At 39.1% G+C, this 15864-nt stretch overlaps 2 protein-coding genes across 9 annotated transcripts; one reads left to right on the top strand and one right to left on the bottom strand.

Annotated features, from left to right (window-relative positions):
• Positions 1–765: 765 nt before the first annotated feature.
• syncrip (synaptotagmin binding, cytoplasmic RNA interacting protein) lies at positions 766–8710 on the bottom strand. Of its 8 annotated transcripts, none has more exons than XM_055186012.2 (12): positions 8497–8710; positions 7442–7601; positions 6584–6702; positions 6402–6509; positions 6164–6277; positions 5785–5961; positions 5469–5604; positions 5144–5349; positions 4611–4760; positions 4405–4523; positions 3749–4284; positions 766–2293 (listed from the first exon to the last, which is right to left on the bottom strand). In XM_055186012.2, the coding sequence occupies exons 2-12, from the start codon at positions 7587–7589 to the stop codon at positions 2265–2267; spliced, it is 1842 nt and encodes a 613-aa protein (XP_055041987.2). In that variant the 5' UTR covers positions 7590–7601; positions 8497–8710; the 3' UTR covers positions 766–2264. The 8 variants fall into 8 exon arrangements, with proteins under 8 accessions (XP_055041987.2, XP_055041988.2, XP_055041989.2 ...); XM_055186013.2 differs by having other exon boundaries at positions 766–2290; XM_055186014.2 differs by having other exon boundaries at positions 3764–4284.
• Positions 8711–11105: 2395 nt separating this feature from the next.
• Positions 11106–15099, top strand: akirin2 (akirin 2). The gene is made up of 4 exons (XM_073855825.1): positions 11106–11621; positions 12349–12492; positions 14036–14185; positions 14347–15099. Exons 1-4 carry the CDS (start codon positions 11444–11446, stop codon positions 14685–14687), a joined length of 813 nt encoding a protein of 270 aa, XP_073711926.1. The 5' UTR covers positions 11106–11443; the 3' UTR covers positions 14688–15099.
• The last annotated feature ends 765 nt before the right edge of the window (positions 15100–15864 follow it).

Below are 15864 nucleotides of genomic sequence, written 5' to 3'. Positions count from 1 at the left end.
TTGCTTTGAAACACATATTTTCCAAAAAGCCATATTAGGATTAAAACTCAGTATTTATGTATTTTCAGTAATGTATCTACTGGTAATTTAAATATGACGTAAAATCTACATTTATACAGGATAAATTTATATTTACAGTTCAATGAACGTAAGGTTTTATCAGTGACCCCGCCCATCATCGATGACGTTCCCCAACCCGGAAGGAAATATGAAATATGGAAGTTTCTTTGTTTCCAGCTCAGATCGTTTTAATACATATTTTCTACTCAAACATTTTATTTAATGTGTAAACATACAGACTCTGCACATAGTCACGTTAATACGACAATCATCGATACATTTTAAAAAGATTTGCCTTCCATAAAGACAGAAAGTAGACAAAGCTGTTAAGTGCTCGAATACACCGTACCTGAATGAGACTCTGAAAGTGCAAGAAGCGCTCTTTGAGACATTAGTCTATGAAACATGCTTTAAAAGATAAAGCCAAATTGTAAATGCTTACAGTATAAATCAGTTCATTTATTACTGTCTCTGACTTGGCCTTCTTAAAAGAAAAATCATTATTTACATTTCCATTCTAATTAGTGTTTTTTGTATTACTGTTTATTCCCTAGGATGACACTGGAAATGAGTTTTTATTACACAATTTAACATTTAAATACAAATAAAATCAGATGCTATAGTTCATAGTTAAAATGTCAAAATATACAAAACTTTAGTTTTTCTAGTAACAGTATTCCCCAAACAAAAATCAAAGTCCACACATTCATTTACAAAATTTATTTGCAGGAATGCAAAACCACATATGCAGCAGTATTTTGTTTTTTAAAACAAACACCATTTGTAATCAGATGGTTTAATGAGAATACAGAAATTCTGGCAGTCAGTCATGTTCAAAATCCAGTCAAATTTTTCAGAGACAAAGTAATTGAAAAACCGTAAAATTCCTTTACAAAGATATAAACCCTATAGTTGTAATAAAGTAGAATTAAAATCATCAATCACATGCCCACAATGATGCATACTTTATTAACTTGTCACATTATTTGTGACAAAGGCAGCTGTGGTGTGCCCAGTTACATGACATCATCACACTTCCTGTCCAGCTCACACTACAGACTCAATTGGTAATGGCAAAAGGGTGGAGAGGCAAAGCTTAGGATCAAACATTGATCCCAGCCTAACATCCTCCACTAAGAGGAGAACAGGGAAGCACTAGATCCTCTCGATCCTGTGAGATCTGATTGGTTGTCTAGGACACGGAGTCTCAGTGAAGCGCTTGGCATTTATAAACTTACCTTTCAAATGGTGGAAAATTGTACATGTTTAAGTGACACGGCCTACTAAATGGATGATGTTGATTTAAAAACTGATCGGGCAGCCATCAAGTATTTTTAGAAAAAGCTTCAAAAGTGTGATAGCGCCAGAGAAAAATAGCCAAAGCTTTTTTCTTAAAAAAGTAGCTTTTTCCTCAAATTCACACTTTTACAAATAAGTAACTAGATCTCCTAACCATAGCTTCATCTGCAGAGGCAGGTAACTCTTTGACTCATCATATGAGTATCATTCAGATGTCCAGTCTCACTGTCTCAGCAATATACAAAAAACCCAACTATATAATACACCAAATACATTGGCTCTGTTGTCACCCTTGTGCATAAGTGAAATATAAAAAGCCCTGCTCACATCATTTAAAGTCTCCGTATGTACAGTACAAATAGGGCAGTTTCAGCCTCCACGATGAGGTAGTTAACCAACCCTTTCAAAACAACCTTAAAAAGTAGAAGAAACAAAGCAAAACAGGTTCAGAAAAGAACCATTTGACCTGGAATGCCTGGCCAAGCATGCCAGGTTATAAAAATATATTTTTTATATATAAAATAAAAAGCAAGACTCAACAGAAGCTCAACATGGTCTCATCTCATGCCAAGTCGCAGTTAAAAATGCACAAAAATATACAACACCATCAAGCGCCTCCAAGCCACTTCAAACATGGACAAAGTGCAAAAAACATTTAAAATCGAGGATAAAAATCCTTCGGGCCATCTCGACCTCCAGAAGTTACTGTAGTGGCATAACGGTTTAAAGTCCAAACACGTCTAATGGTGACACTTGCTTTGATGGCAATCTCGGAGGCAGACAGGGAGTAGATAGGCTTCCATAAGGCAGGAACTGAGTCGGACCGTGGACCGGACCTTACCGTCACATCCACCGGCAGCACCTGGCGTGACCCCACCGAACTAGTCAATCCTCACTGGCACATGTCAAGACCAGCCTCCAGCCCCATTCCCTGCTAGCCAGGTAACAAAAGGAACACAAATTAGAAGGGCATTAACAACAAATACAACACAAAGGAAATACAAGAATCTCAAACACATACACACGGACACACAAGAACAAGAGAAAAGACTGTAGGGATGTTTAAGACGAAATTAAAAGGAGTAATGCATTCACTAAAAACTACCAACACCATGTGGTCTGGCATGCACAAAGAGTAAAGCGCCCGAAAGAAACGAGCACAACAGCCAGTTCGGCTCTTAGCGACAGGAATTAGGTGGCTCAAAGTGGATGGGAGGGGGTTACAGAAAAGACAAATTGGGCTAAAGCAAAAGATACTACACAGACAAAAAGTCATGCATGGTAAATATTTCCCACCGTGGCGATTTTCGTGAAAATTTGGAACAAGAAACGTGCAAGTGCAAAGAGTTAGAGAGCCTCCAGCGACAAAGACGCCTCATCTGGACAAGCCGCGTTGGGTCAAATTGTGCTTTCTGTGGCTATAAGTGAGAGCGGAGCCTCTTATCTCAGTCGGGTTTTTCTAACAAAACCCCACTGAATCCTAAACGGAGCTCAGGAGAGAAAGCTCCAGATTGGAATGACAGTGAACCGTTAACAATCGTGTGAAATGGTATTATTTACACATAAAACTTGAAGTGTTGGTGATATAATCTGAAGGCATGCAGAGTGAGGCAGCAGCACGTCTAATAGGCAAACCTTTAATCCTTTTTCTTCCACAAGGAGCCATAAATTTGTAGGCAATTTGAAGAGAGAATTTGCCGAAACATGAATTTGAAACACAATTTGAGTTTTTGTACACTGGTGCGTGTATGTTTATTCAAGCAGACAAACAGCAAAGAATACAAGCCAAAATGTAAAGCCAAAAAATTAGGATCAAAGTCCTGTTTCCTTTTTTTATCGTTTTCCTCAAACACAAGACAAGCTATTTTACTAGCATTATCTTTTGAAACATACAAGTAGCAATTTTTTTTGTAATTTTTTGTGGGTTTTTATGTTGAATACAAGTTTAGGAGACAGTTTTTCCCGTACTTTTTTTTTTGTTGTTGTTGCTGTTAACCTACTTAAGACATGGAGAGCAAAAATCCTATGAACATACATGGTACTATATAGCCAAATAGACACAGAACTGCAAATTTAAAAATTTCAATCCCGATTTTTAAAAAGTAAGAAACGATTTCCAAACAAAACATAAAACAAAACCAGTTCGGCAGAAGCAGGTGGGAGGAGTGTGTGACTACTGATCGAGTCCAAGCGGATTCGTAAAATATATACAAGGAAACCCGCCAGGAAACAGAGAGAGGGGCAACCTTTAATGTTTTTGAGGACCAATCAAGTCTCTATAAAAAGGGTTTTATTTAAAAAAAGAAAAAAGCCTACGTTCTCTACTTCCACTGTTGCCCAAAAGAATCCTGATAAAACTCCTGGTTGTCAGATTTGTAACCATAGTTACCAGAATGATCGCCACCTTGCAAGGGTTGCTGTGCAATGGGTTGCGAGCCCCAGTTCTGATTAATGGTCTGGCGCCGCTTGGAATCTGGCTGGTTGTAGCCATCGGCTTTGCGCTTGCCTCCTACATTTCCACCGCGTCCACCCCGAGCACCACGTACCCCGCGCCCTCTTGGCAGAACCCCTCCTCTGGCTCCTCCCCGCGGGCCTCTGCTTGCTCCTGGACCGCCTCCGCGCTGCGGGAAGCCCGCCCTGCCCCGTGGAGCGCCGGCACCTCTGCCGCGCACAGGAGACGTCCCGCCTCTGGCTCCGCCGCGTCCCCCGCGGCCTCGAGCGGGCGCCTGGAAATCATCGTAGCCGAAGTACGGGTCATCGTAGCCACCTCTGTAGTTATGGTAATCGTAACCATAATAATCGTAGTAATCTTCGTAGCCGTAATAGTCCGGCGGATAAGCATAACCGCCGCGACCGGCGCCCCTGCCCCGGCCTCTGGTGGGAGGTGGCATCTGAGGAGGGCCGTAGTAGTAATAATCATCATACCTGAGGAAAGAGAAAGCAGATACAGAACATTACGCACATCACATTACAGATGCATCCATCGCATTTCTGTGTGGGAATAAAGATAAACTAGGAAAAATTTATTTTTGTATTAAATCTTACTGCGTCTTCTGTGCTTGCCGCTGTGCCTTCCTCTCTTTTCGTTTCTGGTCAGGTGGCTTGGCAAACACGATCTCAATATGCTCTCCCTCTAAATCTTTGCCGTTCATTTCTGCCAGCGCCTGCGAACGTACACAACACCACATCAGTCTGTTATTTCCATTCAATAAAACCCTACTTACTTGAGGTCATTTGTAATTTGTTATTACCTTGACCGCACCATCTCTCTCATCAAAGTGAATGAAGGCATAGTCTTTCAGTTTCTTCACTCTCTCCAGTTTGCCAAACTGACCAAATGTGGTTTCAAGTATTTCCTCCGTTACGCTGTTGGCCAGGTTCCTGACGAACAACACTTTCACCTGACAGCAGAGATGGATGAAAAGCGTTTCAGTACATTAGACGACATTTACATGATCTGAAAACGCAAACAGAATATAGCGTAACAGAAGCATTCAACATCAGAGGCTGTCCAATCAGATCTTAGCGGAAAACTGTCACCGTAACAAAGTTACTCCAGAACAGTAAACATAATTCATCATTTGGACAGCCAATCAATCATTCATCATTTGGACAGCCAATCGTTCATCATTTGGACAGCCAATCACTGATCATTTGGACAGCCAATCACAAAGGTGAAATAATCAGATTTATATATATATAAATAAAATCTGATTATTATAAGATCCAAGAACCCAGATAAAGTTTTAATATCAAATTATAGTTTCAAATTCAGTGCTCTGACCTTTGCCATGACCTCCGGATCAGGGTCCTCGATAGGATCGGCCCATTCGACTGTGACAACGTTCCCCCAGACCTTCACCTTGCCGCTCATGAGCCTTCGTCGAGCCTGCGCTGCCGTTTTGTGGTCCTCATACTCCAAAAAACAAAAGCCCCTGTTCTTCTTCTTATCGTCAGGCTGATGGTACAGGATCACATCAGTGAGACCCTCTAAAAACAAAACATATAGACGTGAGGCAAGTTTGGTACATCTCTGGAAAAAGAGAATACATGTAGAAAAAAGTAAAATATTTAGCATAAAGCAAGGGCTTTTGTCTATGTGCGCTCACCTGTGACTTTGGAAAACTCTTCAACAATCTGTTCCTTTGTCTTACTCTTGGGAATGGAGCCCACAAAGAGTCTGTTGTTTGCGACCGATATACACACGCCAATATGTTTGCCGGGGCGAATTTCATGATTGTTATACTGCAAAGAAAAAAACGCCATATCAACAACAATGCTTGTACTTAAACTCTTACTTTGTGTTACCAATACACGATTTCAAAATGGACATTTGGATGAAACTGCCACATCATAAGGTGTATTTGTTGAAGATCGCTAAACTGATGTGCAAAGTAATTCAGTTGTGTTTGTAAAATGTCTTACAAGCCTGACAGCCTCCTGTGCGGCCTCTTTAGTGCAGAAGGTGAGAAAGGCGTATCCCCTGTTCAGGCCGCTCAGAGGGTCCATCATCAGACGCAGGTCCCAGATCGGTCCTGCCTTCTCAAACAGAGGAACTAGCTCATCCTCAAACAAGTCCCTCGGGATCTTCCCTACAAAGATCTGCAGAACAGAAAGTGTACATGTGAGAAATACATTGACATACTGTAGGATCACAACAGTGGTTTGTGAAAGATTACTACAAGGTTTTCTGTATACACGATTCTGATTGGTCAATCGCGGTCAAACATTAAGCTGTAAACTAACTAACTGATTGTTGTCTCAGGCAACAGATTTCCTACACAGACAGACATTACTGCATTACCTCTGTTCCAATTGTGGGCTGTGCACCGGTGAAAACGGACTCGGGAGGAGGGCCACCGTATTTACGCTGACCTGTAGTGACGTCAAGTGTGTAGCCTGTTCGCTCAAGCAGGATCTATAGACAAGAGCATTACAGGAGCAAAGCAATGAATTACAAAAGGCGCAGAATTAGGTTTAGTGCAGTTAAGTGATGTTTTAACCCAATATAACACACAACATGAATACTAGCACAGACTCACTTTCATTTTCGCTTCATCTGGTCCTTTACTGGAGTCTAAAACTTTGGTCCCCTGTTTCTCTCTCTGTCTGTATGTCTTCATAACTCCACAGAGAAAGGCACTTTTGTTCTGGGTAAGAGGGAGAGAGTTAGTAAAAGCGAGCGATTTGGAGGGCGATTTTAAAACGTGGACAGCGCACATACCTGCACATGAGATAGATCGCTCTCTTTGAACTGAACGAGAACCTGCAGAGCACCTTCCTCATTGAACTCCTTCAAAGCTTCAATGGCCCTCTCGTCCAGGTCGCTGTGTGCTACGAGACCTGCGTGGAAGAAACCTCAGCCATATTTAACCGGCAGGTGACATCACGCACAGAACATCATAACCCACGTCCAATCAGACTCTTCTGTTGTACATCAGAGTAACCGTGTTACTCGGAGAGAGAGTTCAGGTGTATCATCATTTGGACATTTTTTTTTACAAAAATAAAAAAGTGTCTGCATGAGTGTTTTTCAATTATTTACATTAATGTCTCCGGAGAAGATTAAAAAGAGCTAATTGTAATCCATCATTAGTGCCTGCCTGGCCGACATTCCTCTTTATTCATTCGTTTAAAATTAACCATAATGATTATTACAAACTATAAGCACCCGGGCCATCTTATCCCCGTTTGTAATGAGCGTCTGTTAGCGATAAGCTATAGGGGGACATCACCTGTCTCCGCTCCAGACAGCTGGCTCTATTGTCCAAGCATATGCCCAGCTGGCCCGAGTCCCCCGGGACAGACCCCTCCCCATCTCCCTTTAAAAATTGGGCTAATCCCCAGAAAGACGGCTCGCTGGATCAGACCAGACACGCTCAATTCAGCGTTTATTCCAGCGGCCGTGACAATTCAGCATCGTTCAACGCTGCAGTACCCATTTTGCAGTGAAACCACACAAAGTTGCCAGATACACTCCAATTCCCTACTGAAAGAGAGGGGTGACCTGTACACTTTGACATGCATTGATTGTGACACAAAGAGTGAGAAGTCAATTGGGAGGGTTCAAGTTTCGTCTTACCTGCTAGGTAAATTTCATCTAGCTTTTCAGCAACTTTCTGTGGTAAACCAGCTTCTAATAAAGTCTGGAAGTGGTCAGAATGGGTAACTGCAGCAGATGTGTCCATGGGTTCTTCTGTCCCATTCCCATTAATATGTTCTGTGGCCATGTCTCCAGATATCTGTTCAAATGCAATGAGCCAAATTATTTCAGGTTTTGCTACAGGCACTTTACGTTTTTTTATGGCCAATTCTGATTCCAATATTAAGAAAGCTGTATGGCCACAAATGTAATTGGAGTAAATAAGAGACAAACTGAAAATTGGTAAAGCTACATCAACATTTGTTATGCATAACATTTAAAAATATAGCATTTTAAAGTCCTTGTTACTTAACTGACCGATTGAAAAGACTTATCGGCCGATGTTGATTAAAAAGCACAAATATCTGCAGATATATATCTGCCTCTGCAATATACTTTACACAAATAAATATATATATTTTTATCTGTAGGTTTCTATAGATTATTCATGTTGTAATATGGCCGATTAAGACAACATGATGCAAATGATGTGATTGTGCTAAGTTACACTTGAGTGATGTAGACTCAACCATTATCACAGGTCAAATGAAGCATGTGCACGCGGCGGTACAGTATCAGGCCCTTTTCAGTCAAACCGCGCTTAAAAAAAAACACAAACTTCAAAACAAACTGCTAATGGTCTTTACTTTAAAATTAGTGAGTATAGCAATCAAATCTTATCTCAGAAGTGTACGTGCTAAATATGGTTCAGGAGCCTTCAGTCAAAAACATTAGCATTAGCCTGCTAACTCACCCGCGTCACAGACACAAACAAACCTGAACGTACATAGCTGCATGCGATAAAAAAATAACACACACATCGAATCGCACTGTAATGTTTTAATCTGAACTGAAAGTCTGACGAAACGCCGTTAACGGGCGTTTAACGTGTCCGGTACACCCCTCCCCCCGTGCGGTCCTCACATTGTTTCCAAACAGCGGTGAAATAAACGTGCACACGGCGGCAAACGCCTCGCAAGCGGACACGCGGTTACCTGACGATGTTTCTCCGGTTTCTTCGGGTCGGTGTGTGTTTCGGGTCGGTGTAATGGGAACGGGTAACGGGTAAACTGACTCCCCGGCAGAGCTCCGCACGATTCCCAATAATGTAAAATGGCGGGCAGCACTGCTCACGCGCGATGCTCTGTATCAGCGATCTCGCGCTTGTGTGCGCGCACATTCACGCCCGCGCATTATCGATGGGGTTTCTGAGGCGCCCGTTCACGGGCTGGGCAGTAAAGAGGGGGGCACCCATGAACAATAATAAGCGTACCCTCATAAATGAGAAATAAATAAATAAATACAATAAGAGAGAGACAACTAAAGTTAGACTAGGTGTATGTATTATGTACTAACAGTACCATGCAAAAGATTTTTACTTCTTATAAAAGTTTGTCAAAGATGTAACAATAAAAGTGAAGTGAAATGTGTGAAGACTATAAACATTAACTGTCATAATTAAAGGAAATGACGATTTAAATGTTTGTGATGTGCTTTATATATCACATTTAGACCTGTGATTTAGACCTGCTTCCTCCACTCCATAGGAAAGCATAGTGTCCAAAGCTGCACACTCTACTGTATTTTCAATAAAAATATATTTAAAAATATTCAAAATCGGCCCAAAAAAATATGTGCAGAATTAAAAAAAAAATCTTTACAAAAACGTATTTTTCACCAATATATTTTTGGTCAATTTTTATATATTTTGAAATATATTTTAAAATAAATATATTTATAGCATTTATATTCACATCAGTTTAAAATGATAAAATCAAATATGTTTTCAACTGCAAAAATATACTTATATTTTTATATTTTATACATACTTATACATTTTATACTTATACTTATACTTTATGCATTTTATACAAACTTGTATATTTTGATATTTTGGCCAGGGAAAAAATTGCCATAAGGGTTGTAAAATTAGAAATGTATTTGTTGCCCCTGAAATACATTTTGAAATATATTTAGGTTAAAACTAAATATATTTTCAAATTAAAAAAAATACATTTATTAGGCTTTACTTTCTACAAAATATAAAAATGCTGTTATTTATTCACCGTCACGTTGTTCTAAACCTATATGAGTTTCTTTATTCTGTTGAACCCAAAGATATTCTGACAAATGACCACACAGTTGATGGTAGCCATTGGCTTCCATAGTTAGAAAAACAAATGTGTGCTCCCCACCATTTAGCAAAATAAAGAAACAAATACAGGTTTAGAACAACAAGAGGGTGAGTACATTTTTTGGTGAACTATCAAAGGGTAATGCTGTTATGGTACTGATTGATTACCATTATGTACTTCAGGGACAAGAATACTATTTTGCTACCTTGGGACATGAAAGCTTGGCATTATATGCAAAAATTAAGTTAAATTCAATTTATACTTCTGTGTTTACTGCACGCTGTAGCCTGTGCATAGACTACACATAACAACGTGTCCTACGCGGACCATAAGTGCTTTGATTGATCTGCTAAAAGCCTTCCTGTGGATTGGATTCCTCATACGCATTTTCGCTTGAGACAGTAAAAACAAAGATGGACCAGACTACAGCATAGGACCTGCACCGAACTATAAATCCAACTTTAATGTAAATATAGAAGAGCATTGCATTTTTTCTTAATTTTGTCATTGAACTACAGCAACCAGAGTACACAATTTACATCATAAAGCACTTAACATTATATACAGTGTATGTGTCTGTGCATGTGGTACAGAATAAACAAAATCCAGATGATAGGGTGCAGTGTGTATTTGATTCCAAATGCCATAACAATCCTGACTAACATTTAACACTCCTTATAAATATAAAAGCACAGAAACAGACAACTATGCAGTCATTTTAAATAAAAGGAAAGTGTAATTTACTTTTAAATAAGGTTTGCTCAGAACCGTACAACATTAGAGAGAATATGACTGTGAATAACATAACAAATATCTAAACGCAAGTAGTTGAACCAGGATAAAACATGACACGTTTATGAGTAATTAACTTAAGTCATAACAGAAAAGAAAATGATTCCATATATTATATTACATTCTGTATATTACAGAAACATAATAGGTGCCAATTTATATTATAAGTATAAATTTAGTAAATAAATAAATAAATCACATGGAGAAATTGGGTATTTGGAGGGAGACCATTAGATTGCAAGTAGCATCATGAAGTCAGGAATGTGTGAAATATCTGAAAGACACAATGCTTTGACAGGAAACAATGCCCTTTTTTCCAACGTCAGCAGGTTTGGTTGAGAGTTAGGGCATAAAATATATCATTAACCTGACTTATATAGAAACAAAGAACGTCTATGAGTATAAAAGGAATTCGCTAAAAGGAATGCGTTGTGTGGTTATTAATCCTTTTAACAGTTGGTGGGAGGAGATGTAATATGACATATCAAAGCTGCTTTTTTTCAAATTCACAAACAATTCCCAACAACCAATGGGCGACGTCCCTCAGTAAAAAAGAGAGCAATGCATTGGTGTTTATGTAGTTCTTATCGTTCCTCCTTGCACGTAGAATTTACGAGGAAGCGTCACGCATAAACTACAAGTTCCTACGTCCCCTGAACTCCGCTGCGCATGCGCAGAAAGAGCATTTCGTCGAATGTTTTGTTTGCACGCCATATTTGTTAGCCGGCTAGCGCTCACTGGCGGAAATCAGGAGGTGTCGGATGTACTTTAAGCAGAATCCGACATCATCGGCGTGTTCATGTAGAGTTTTCAGTCCACGGTCACGTTCATCGCTGTAGTTTAACGTTTATTTTGTCTTAGTCGATGTTTTGGTTGAAGAATCAACGTAAGAATTGAATAAAAACGAAGCGATTGAGTCGAGTTCCCTAGAGATCAGAACAGGACTGTCGCTAGCAGAAGGCTCAAACTGCTTACTTTCGCTTGATACTTCTATCACACACACGCTTTAGATAAAATGGCCTGCGGTGCCACTCTGAAACGGACTATGGATTTTGATCCTTTGATGAATCCGGCGTCTCCGAAGAGGAGGAGATGTGCGCCCATGTCCCCGTCCTCCTCCAGTTCCTCCCCGCAGAAGTACCTGCGCATGGAGCCGTCGCCCTTCGGCGCAGTGTCTTCAGTCCTAACCACAGGTCTGTTCAGCTCTAATAACAACAGCACACGATTAATCTACAGTAAATGTGTGACATCACATCGTGTTGAATTCATTTACATGACGTCAACAGATGTGATTGATGTGTTCATATGATCACACAACGTCAGTCTGTCGTCTTTTAACAATCCGGCGCTGTGTGCTAACGACGCTAACTTAGCTGTGATCTGACTGATAATCAGACAGGATCTCGTATTATTATTGGTGATCGTTAAGTTAAATGAAAGCATGTTTATGAAACTGGACGTTAAACTGAAGTGTGATCAGAGTGTAAACACGGTAAAGGTGTTGTGTTACGCGATAAATGTGTGTGTTTGTTGAATGCACTTTGTTAGATGAGATTAGATAAATTTAACTGGTTTACAAGTTTAACTGTCGTTTGTGTTGTTGGTTGTAGCAGTTTTACAGGTACTTTTCACAGCACAAAGAGTCGGGTGAGCAGCTCGGGATTTCAGCCAATCAGAAACGCGCTCTGACCGTCAATCATTTGCGTGTTTCCGGTGTGATGTCTATGGAGAGACTTGTGTTGTTATCTTCATGTTAGTGTAGAATAATCTTGTAGCAGATGTGCAGTGACGTGTAGCCCTTCTAGAAGAAAAACACAAATTATTGGCATGATCTTCTATGTGGAAAAGTTTATCATGTGTTTGTGTTGCTGTCCCTGAAGCTGCTTTGTTGAAATGATGTTTTAATTTCTAATCTTCCAGAGCAAATTCTGAGCAACATCAAGCAGGAGTACAAGCGCATGCAGAAGAGAAGACATCTGGAGAGCAGTTTCCAACAGACCGACGCCTGCTGTCCTATTGAATCCCAGCCACACACCTCCATCAGCAGCACAGCCACGATAGCAGGTACGGTATAATGATACGGTCCTACAGAAATCCTCCAATCATTTACACTTCACTTCCTGAAATTTAGGCAGCATTCTGTTTTCCTTACCATTTGGAACTTAACACCTTAAATTGCGCAGCTCTTTTTGAGTGTGGGGGGGAGGTGAAAATGTGAACCTTTAAATTAATATAATATTAATTAATTAATATAAATTTGGCAATTTTTTTTGGTCTAAATCTTAAGCCTAATCTTGGTCTTGTTTAAAGAAGACACTTTAAAGTATTTTACGGAAGTGTCTGGAGGTAAAATATTAAATAAAAGTTTACATTTATTGTAATAAATAATAATGCGAAAAGTATTTAATTTATACATAAAATATCACCAAAAAAGGTTTGTGTTAGTGTGCGTTCACACCAGATGCGGAAAGGTGGCAAAACCGTGCTGTTCATGCGTACTTGTAGGCATTAACATTTTGAGTTTACTCGCTTCGTTCCCGCATGAAATTCTAGTCATTCGAGACATTCACGCGTGAATTCCTGTCATGGGAGGTGCTTATATAGTTTAAATTGAGTAAACTTACCAGATTGTTCGACCTCCTCACTCACTTTCTTCCAAACTAAATCCTTTTAATTTCTGTAAAAGTACGAAGATGTCTTGTATAGCGATGATGATCCTTGATTGTTGTTTTGTTTTTCTGCCTCCGCTCGCTTCCTGTAATCACATCACATACACGCTTACCATGCCGCAGGAGGCCTATTCGGATCTTTGCATTGACTTAACATGTAAATCACTCGTGCTTGCTGCCTGTTCCGCGTCTGGTGTGAACGCACCATTACACTTCTAGTGGTTTTACCAACAAAGGCCACTAGGTGTCAGCAGTTTGCTGCATACTCTTATTACTAATTAATAAATTACTGCATTATTATTAATGCAAAAATATGAAAACTACATTTGTTGACCTTTCCAACGATATATCGTTTTTTTTTTTGTGATGGATTAAAATTTACATGCAAAATGTATAGAAGTGATATTTAGAAATGTACTGTGGTCAAACTAATTATTATTATAACTTGATTATTTACACGAGGGCAAGAAAAATTAACATGATTAAAAAAAGATTTATAGCTAACAGTGGGTTTGAGTTATCTTCTATAAGTGAAAGCGTACCAGTTTTATATTTTAACATATAAGGATATGTAAGGCAAGACAGGCGATTTCAACCAGTCCTACAAAATACTGAAGAATGATGTCACTGAGGATGATGTTATTTGAAAGGTGTCAGTTTAAGGCATTATAAGTGATAATATGTTAGGGGATATGATTAAATGTCTGGAAATGTTATCACAAATAGTCTTTAAGAGTTTAAATCCCAGGTTAAAACAAAGCCGATTGGGAGATGGAATAAAAAAAATTGGATTTATAAGTGGTAAAATGAAGTGAATCCAGTAGATTATGACACTTATGTGGCAGACTTGAGCGATCTGTAATTTGACTGTGGGCACTTTGATGGGTTTATTTATTTAGACAGTCCTGTGAATGTTCCTGTCTGATTTTGTTTGTTAGGCACCTCCTCTGGATCTGTGTCTCCGTCCAGACGAGAGCAGCCCTTGTTCACATTGAAACAGGTGGGAATGATCTGTGAACGTCTGCTGAAAGAGCGTGAGGAGAAGGTCAAAGAGGAGTACGATGAGATCTTGACCACCAAACTTGCAGGTATTGTCAGTAACTAACATTCTTGTTTTTATTCGTGATTGTGTACAAGAGTCTAAAAATAAAAATCCACAAGATGTTGAGTTTTATCATGGAGATATGATCTCTTTATCTCATAGCCATTGTTTTTCTTCATGCTGATATTTTATTTCTTCTTTTCCCAGAACAATATGATGCGTTTGTGAAGTTCACCCATGATCAGTTGATGAGGAGATTCGGGGAGCAGCCTGCCAGCTATGTGTATCACTCATTGATCAGACATATGCATGTGTTTTCAGTGTATGCATCTCTAAATATTTTGTGTTTTGTTTTTTGCAGATGTGTCCTGAGTTGTCAGATGATGTCAGATCTACTCTTCTTCTTCTGTGAACTCTTGACACTCAGTATGGGTTCAGCTGGGTTTCCAGTGCTCGGCCTTAGAGTTTGTGTGATCAACACTCTCTCTCTCTATCGTTCTCTCTCTTTATTCAGCGGCTCAGTGCTTCCTGCCATCAATGCCCATTAATGGACTTTTGCAAACTATTATTCAAAACTCAGTGGCTCTGTGCTCCCCTTATTGAACCCTGGATATTTATTAGGCTTTAATTATGCCTTTTATACAATTACCTGTCATTTCATTTTACTTTGTTTTATTTTGTAAAATGACTTTTTGGCAGATGATGTTGATCGTTGGCACATGAGCGTTATAAGGGTGTTTACTTTGAGACTGATGGTTGTAACTTTGTGTAAATACATCCTGGCATTTAGTTTTCATGTACAAATCATAGACAGCATTTATTTTGAAGTCTGTTTTCATGGTTTGTATTTATTTTGATTTTATTTTTTTTGTCCTTTTTTCTCTGCATTATGGTTTTACTGCTCATATAGTTTAAATGACTTTATGTTGGGAAAAATATACAAATAAACTGTTTACATAATGTGTGTTTTGAAATTTGTGATCGTTATGTAGGTTGGGCTTAAAATAATGTGTGATCTGGGTCAAGCAGTGAATGAAGAAAATGGACAGTGCAAATATGCAATATAAGTCTCAGGTGTGCCCTGTATGTGTCTGTGAAATGTCCAGCTCAAAATACCCCACAGATCATTTATTATAGCATTTCCAAAATGACCCATATTTGCGTGGGATTAAAGAAGCGCTGTTTTCATGTCTGTATCTTTGAATGCAAATGAGTTACTGGTCCTTATGAAAAGAGATGGTGAGCATTTTTGGTTAAAATAGATCTAATGCCTGTTAATACAGACAGAGACAATAGAATCTCACTGTTCAAATATGGAGGACAGCATACAACTCACTGAAACTGGTATTGCAGGACTGTCAGTCAGTGGTGTGGGAAGGGCTTTATCAGTGTGATATCACATTAACAAGAGAATCAAAACGGCTTAAATAATGAGACCGCTTTGGTTTAATGGTTTAAAAAGGAGTGGGTGTTTTTTTTTTGTTGAAGAAGACTACATTTAACAAATTTAATTAGACTAAACAAGTAAATCATAGGTAACCACAAAAAAATGCTTTGATGCAAGGCATGCCAGTTAGAAAATGACACATAATCTTGCATGTAAGCCTACATGAAATTAATGGTCTGTATATATACAAAAGTTTACATGAGTGTATGACCGTCAAGTTTATTTTATAACCCTTTAATAACTCTTCAAATCATTGAAACTCAGAAAATTTTTAAGCT

Source organism: Misgurnus anguillicaudatus, chromosome 18, assembly GCF_027580225.2.
Source record: "Misgurnus anguillicaudatus chromosome 18, ASM2758022v2, whole genome shotgun sequence".
Lineage (NCBI taxonomy): Eukaryota > Metazoa > Chordata > Actinopteri > Cypriniformes > Cobitidae > Misgurnus > Misgurnus anguillicaudatus.
This window is presented reverse-complemented; position numbering and strand designations above follow the sequence as displayed.

Bases quoted from the DNA above. Each gene is read 5' to 3' on its own strand.
- akirin2 (XM_073855825.1), top strand. From the start codon at position 11,444: ATGGCCTGCGGTGCCACTCTGAAACGGACTATGGATTTTGATCCTTTG. The intron at 11,622-12,348 runs GTCTGTTCAGCT...CTAATCTTCCAG, and splicing joins GTCTTCAGTCCTAACCACAG to AGCAAATTCTGAGCAACATC. The intron at 12,493-14,035 runs GTACGGTATAAT...TTTGTTTGTTAG, and splicing joins CAGCACAGCCACGATAGCAG to GCACCTCCTCTGGATCTGTG.
- syncrip (XM_055186011.2), bottom strand. From the start codon at position 7,589: ATGGCCACAGAACATATTAATGGGAATGGGACAGAAGAACCCATGGAC. The intron at 5,350-5,468 runs GTGAGCGCACAT...TTTTGTTTTTAG, and splicing joins AGAGTTTTCCAAAGTCACAG to AGGGTCTCACTGATGTGATC. The intron at 4,524-4,610 runs GTAATAACAAAT...GTACGTTCGCAG, and splicing joins AGAGAGATGGTGCGGTCAAG to GCGCTGGCAGAAATGAACGG.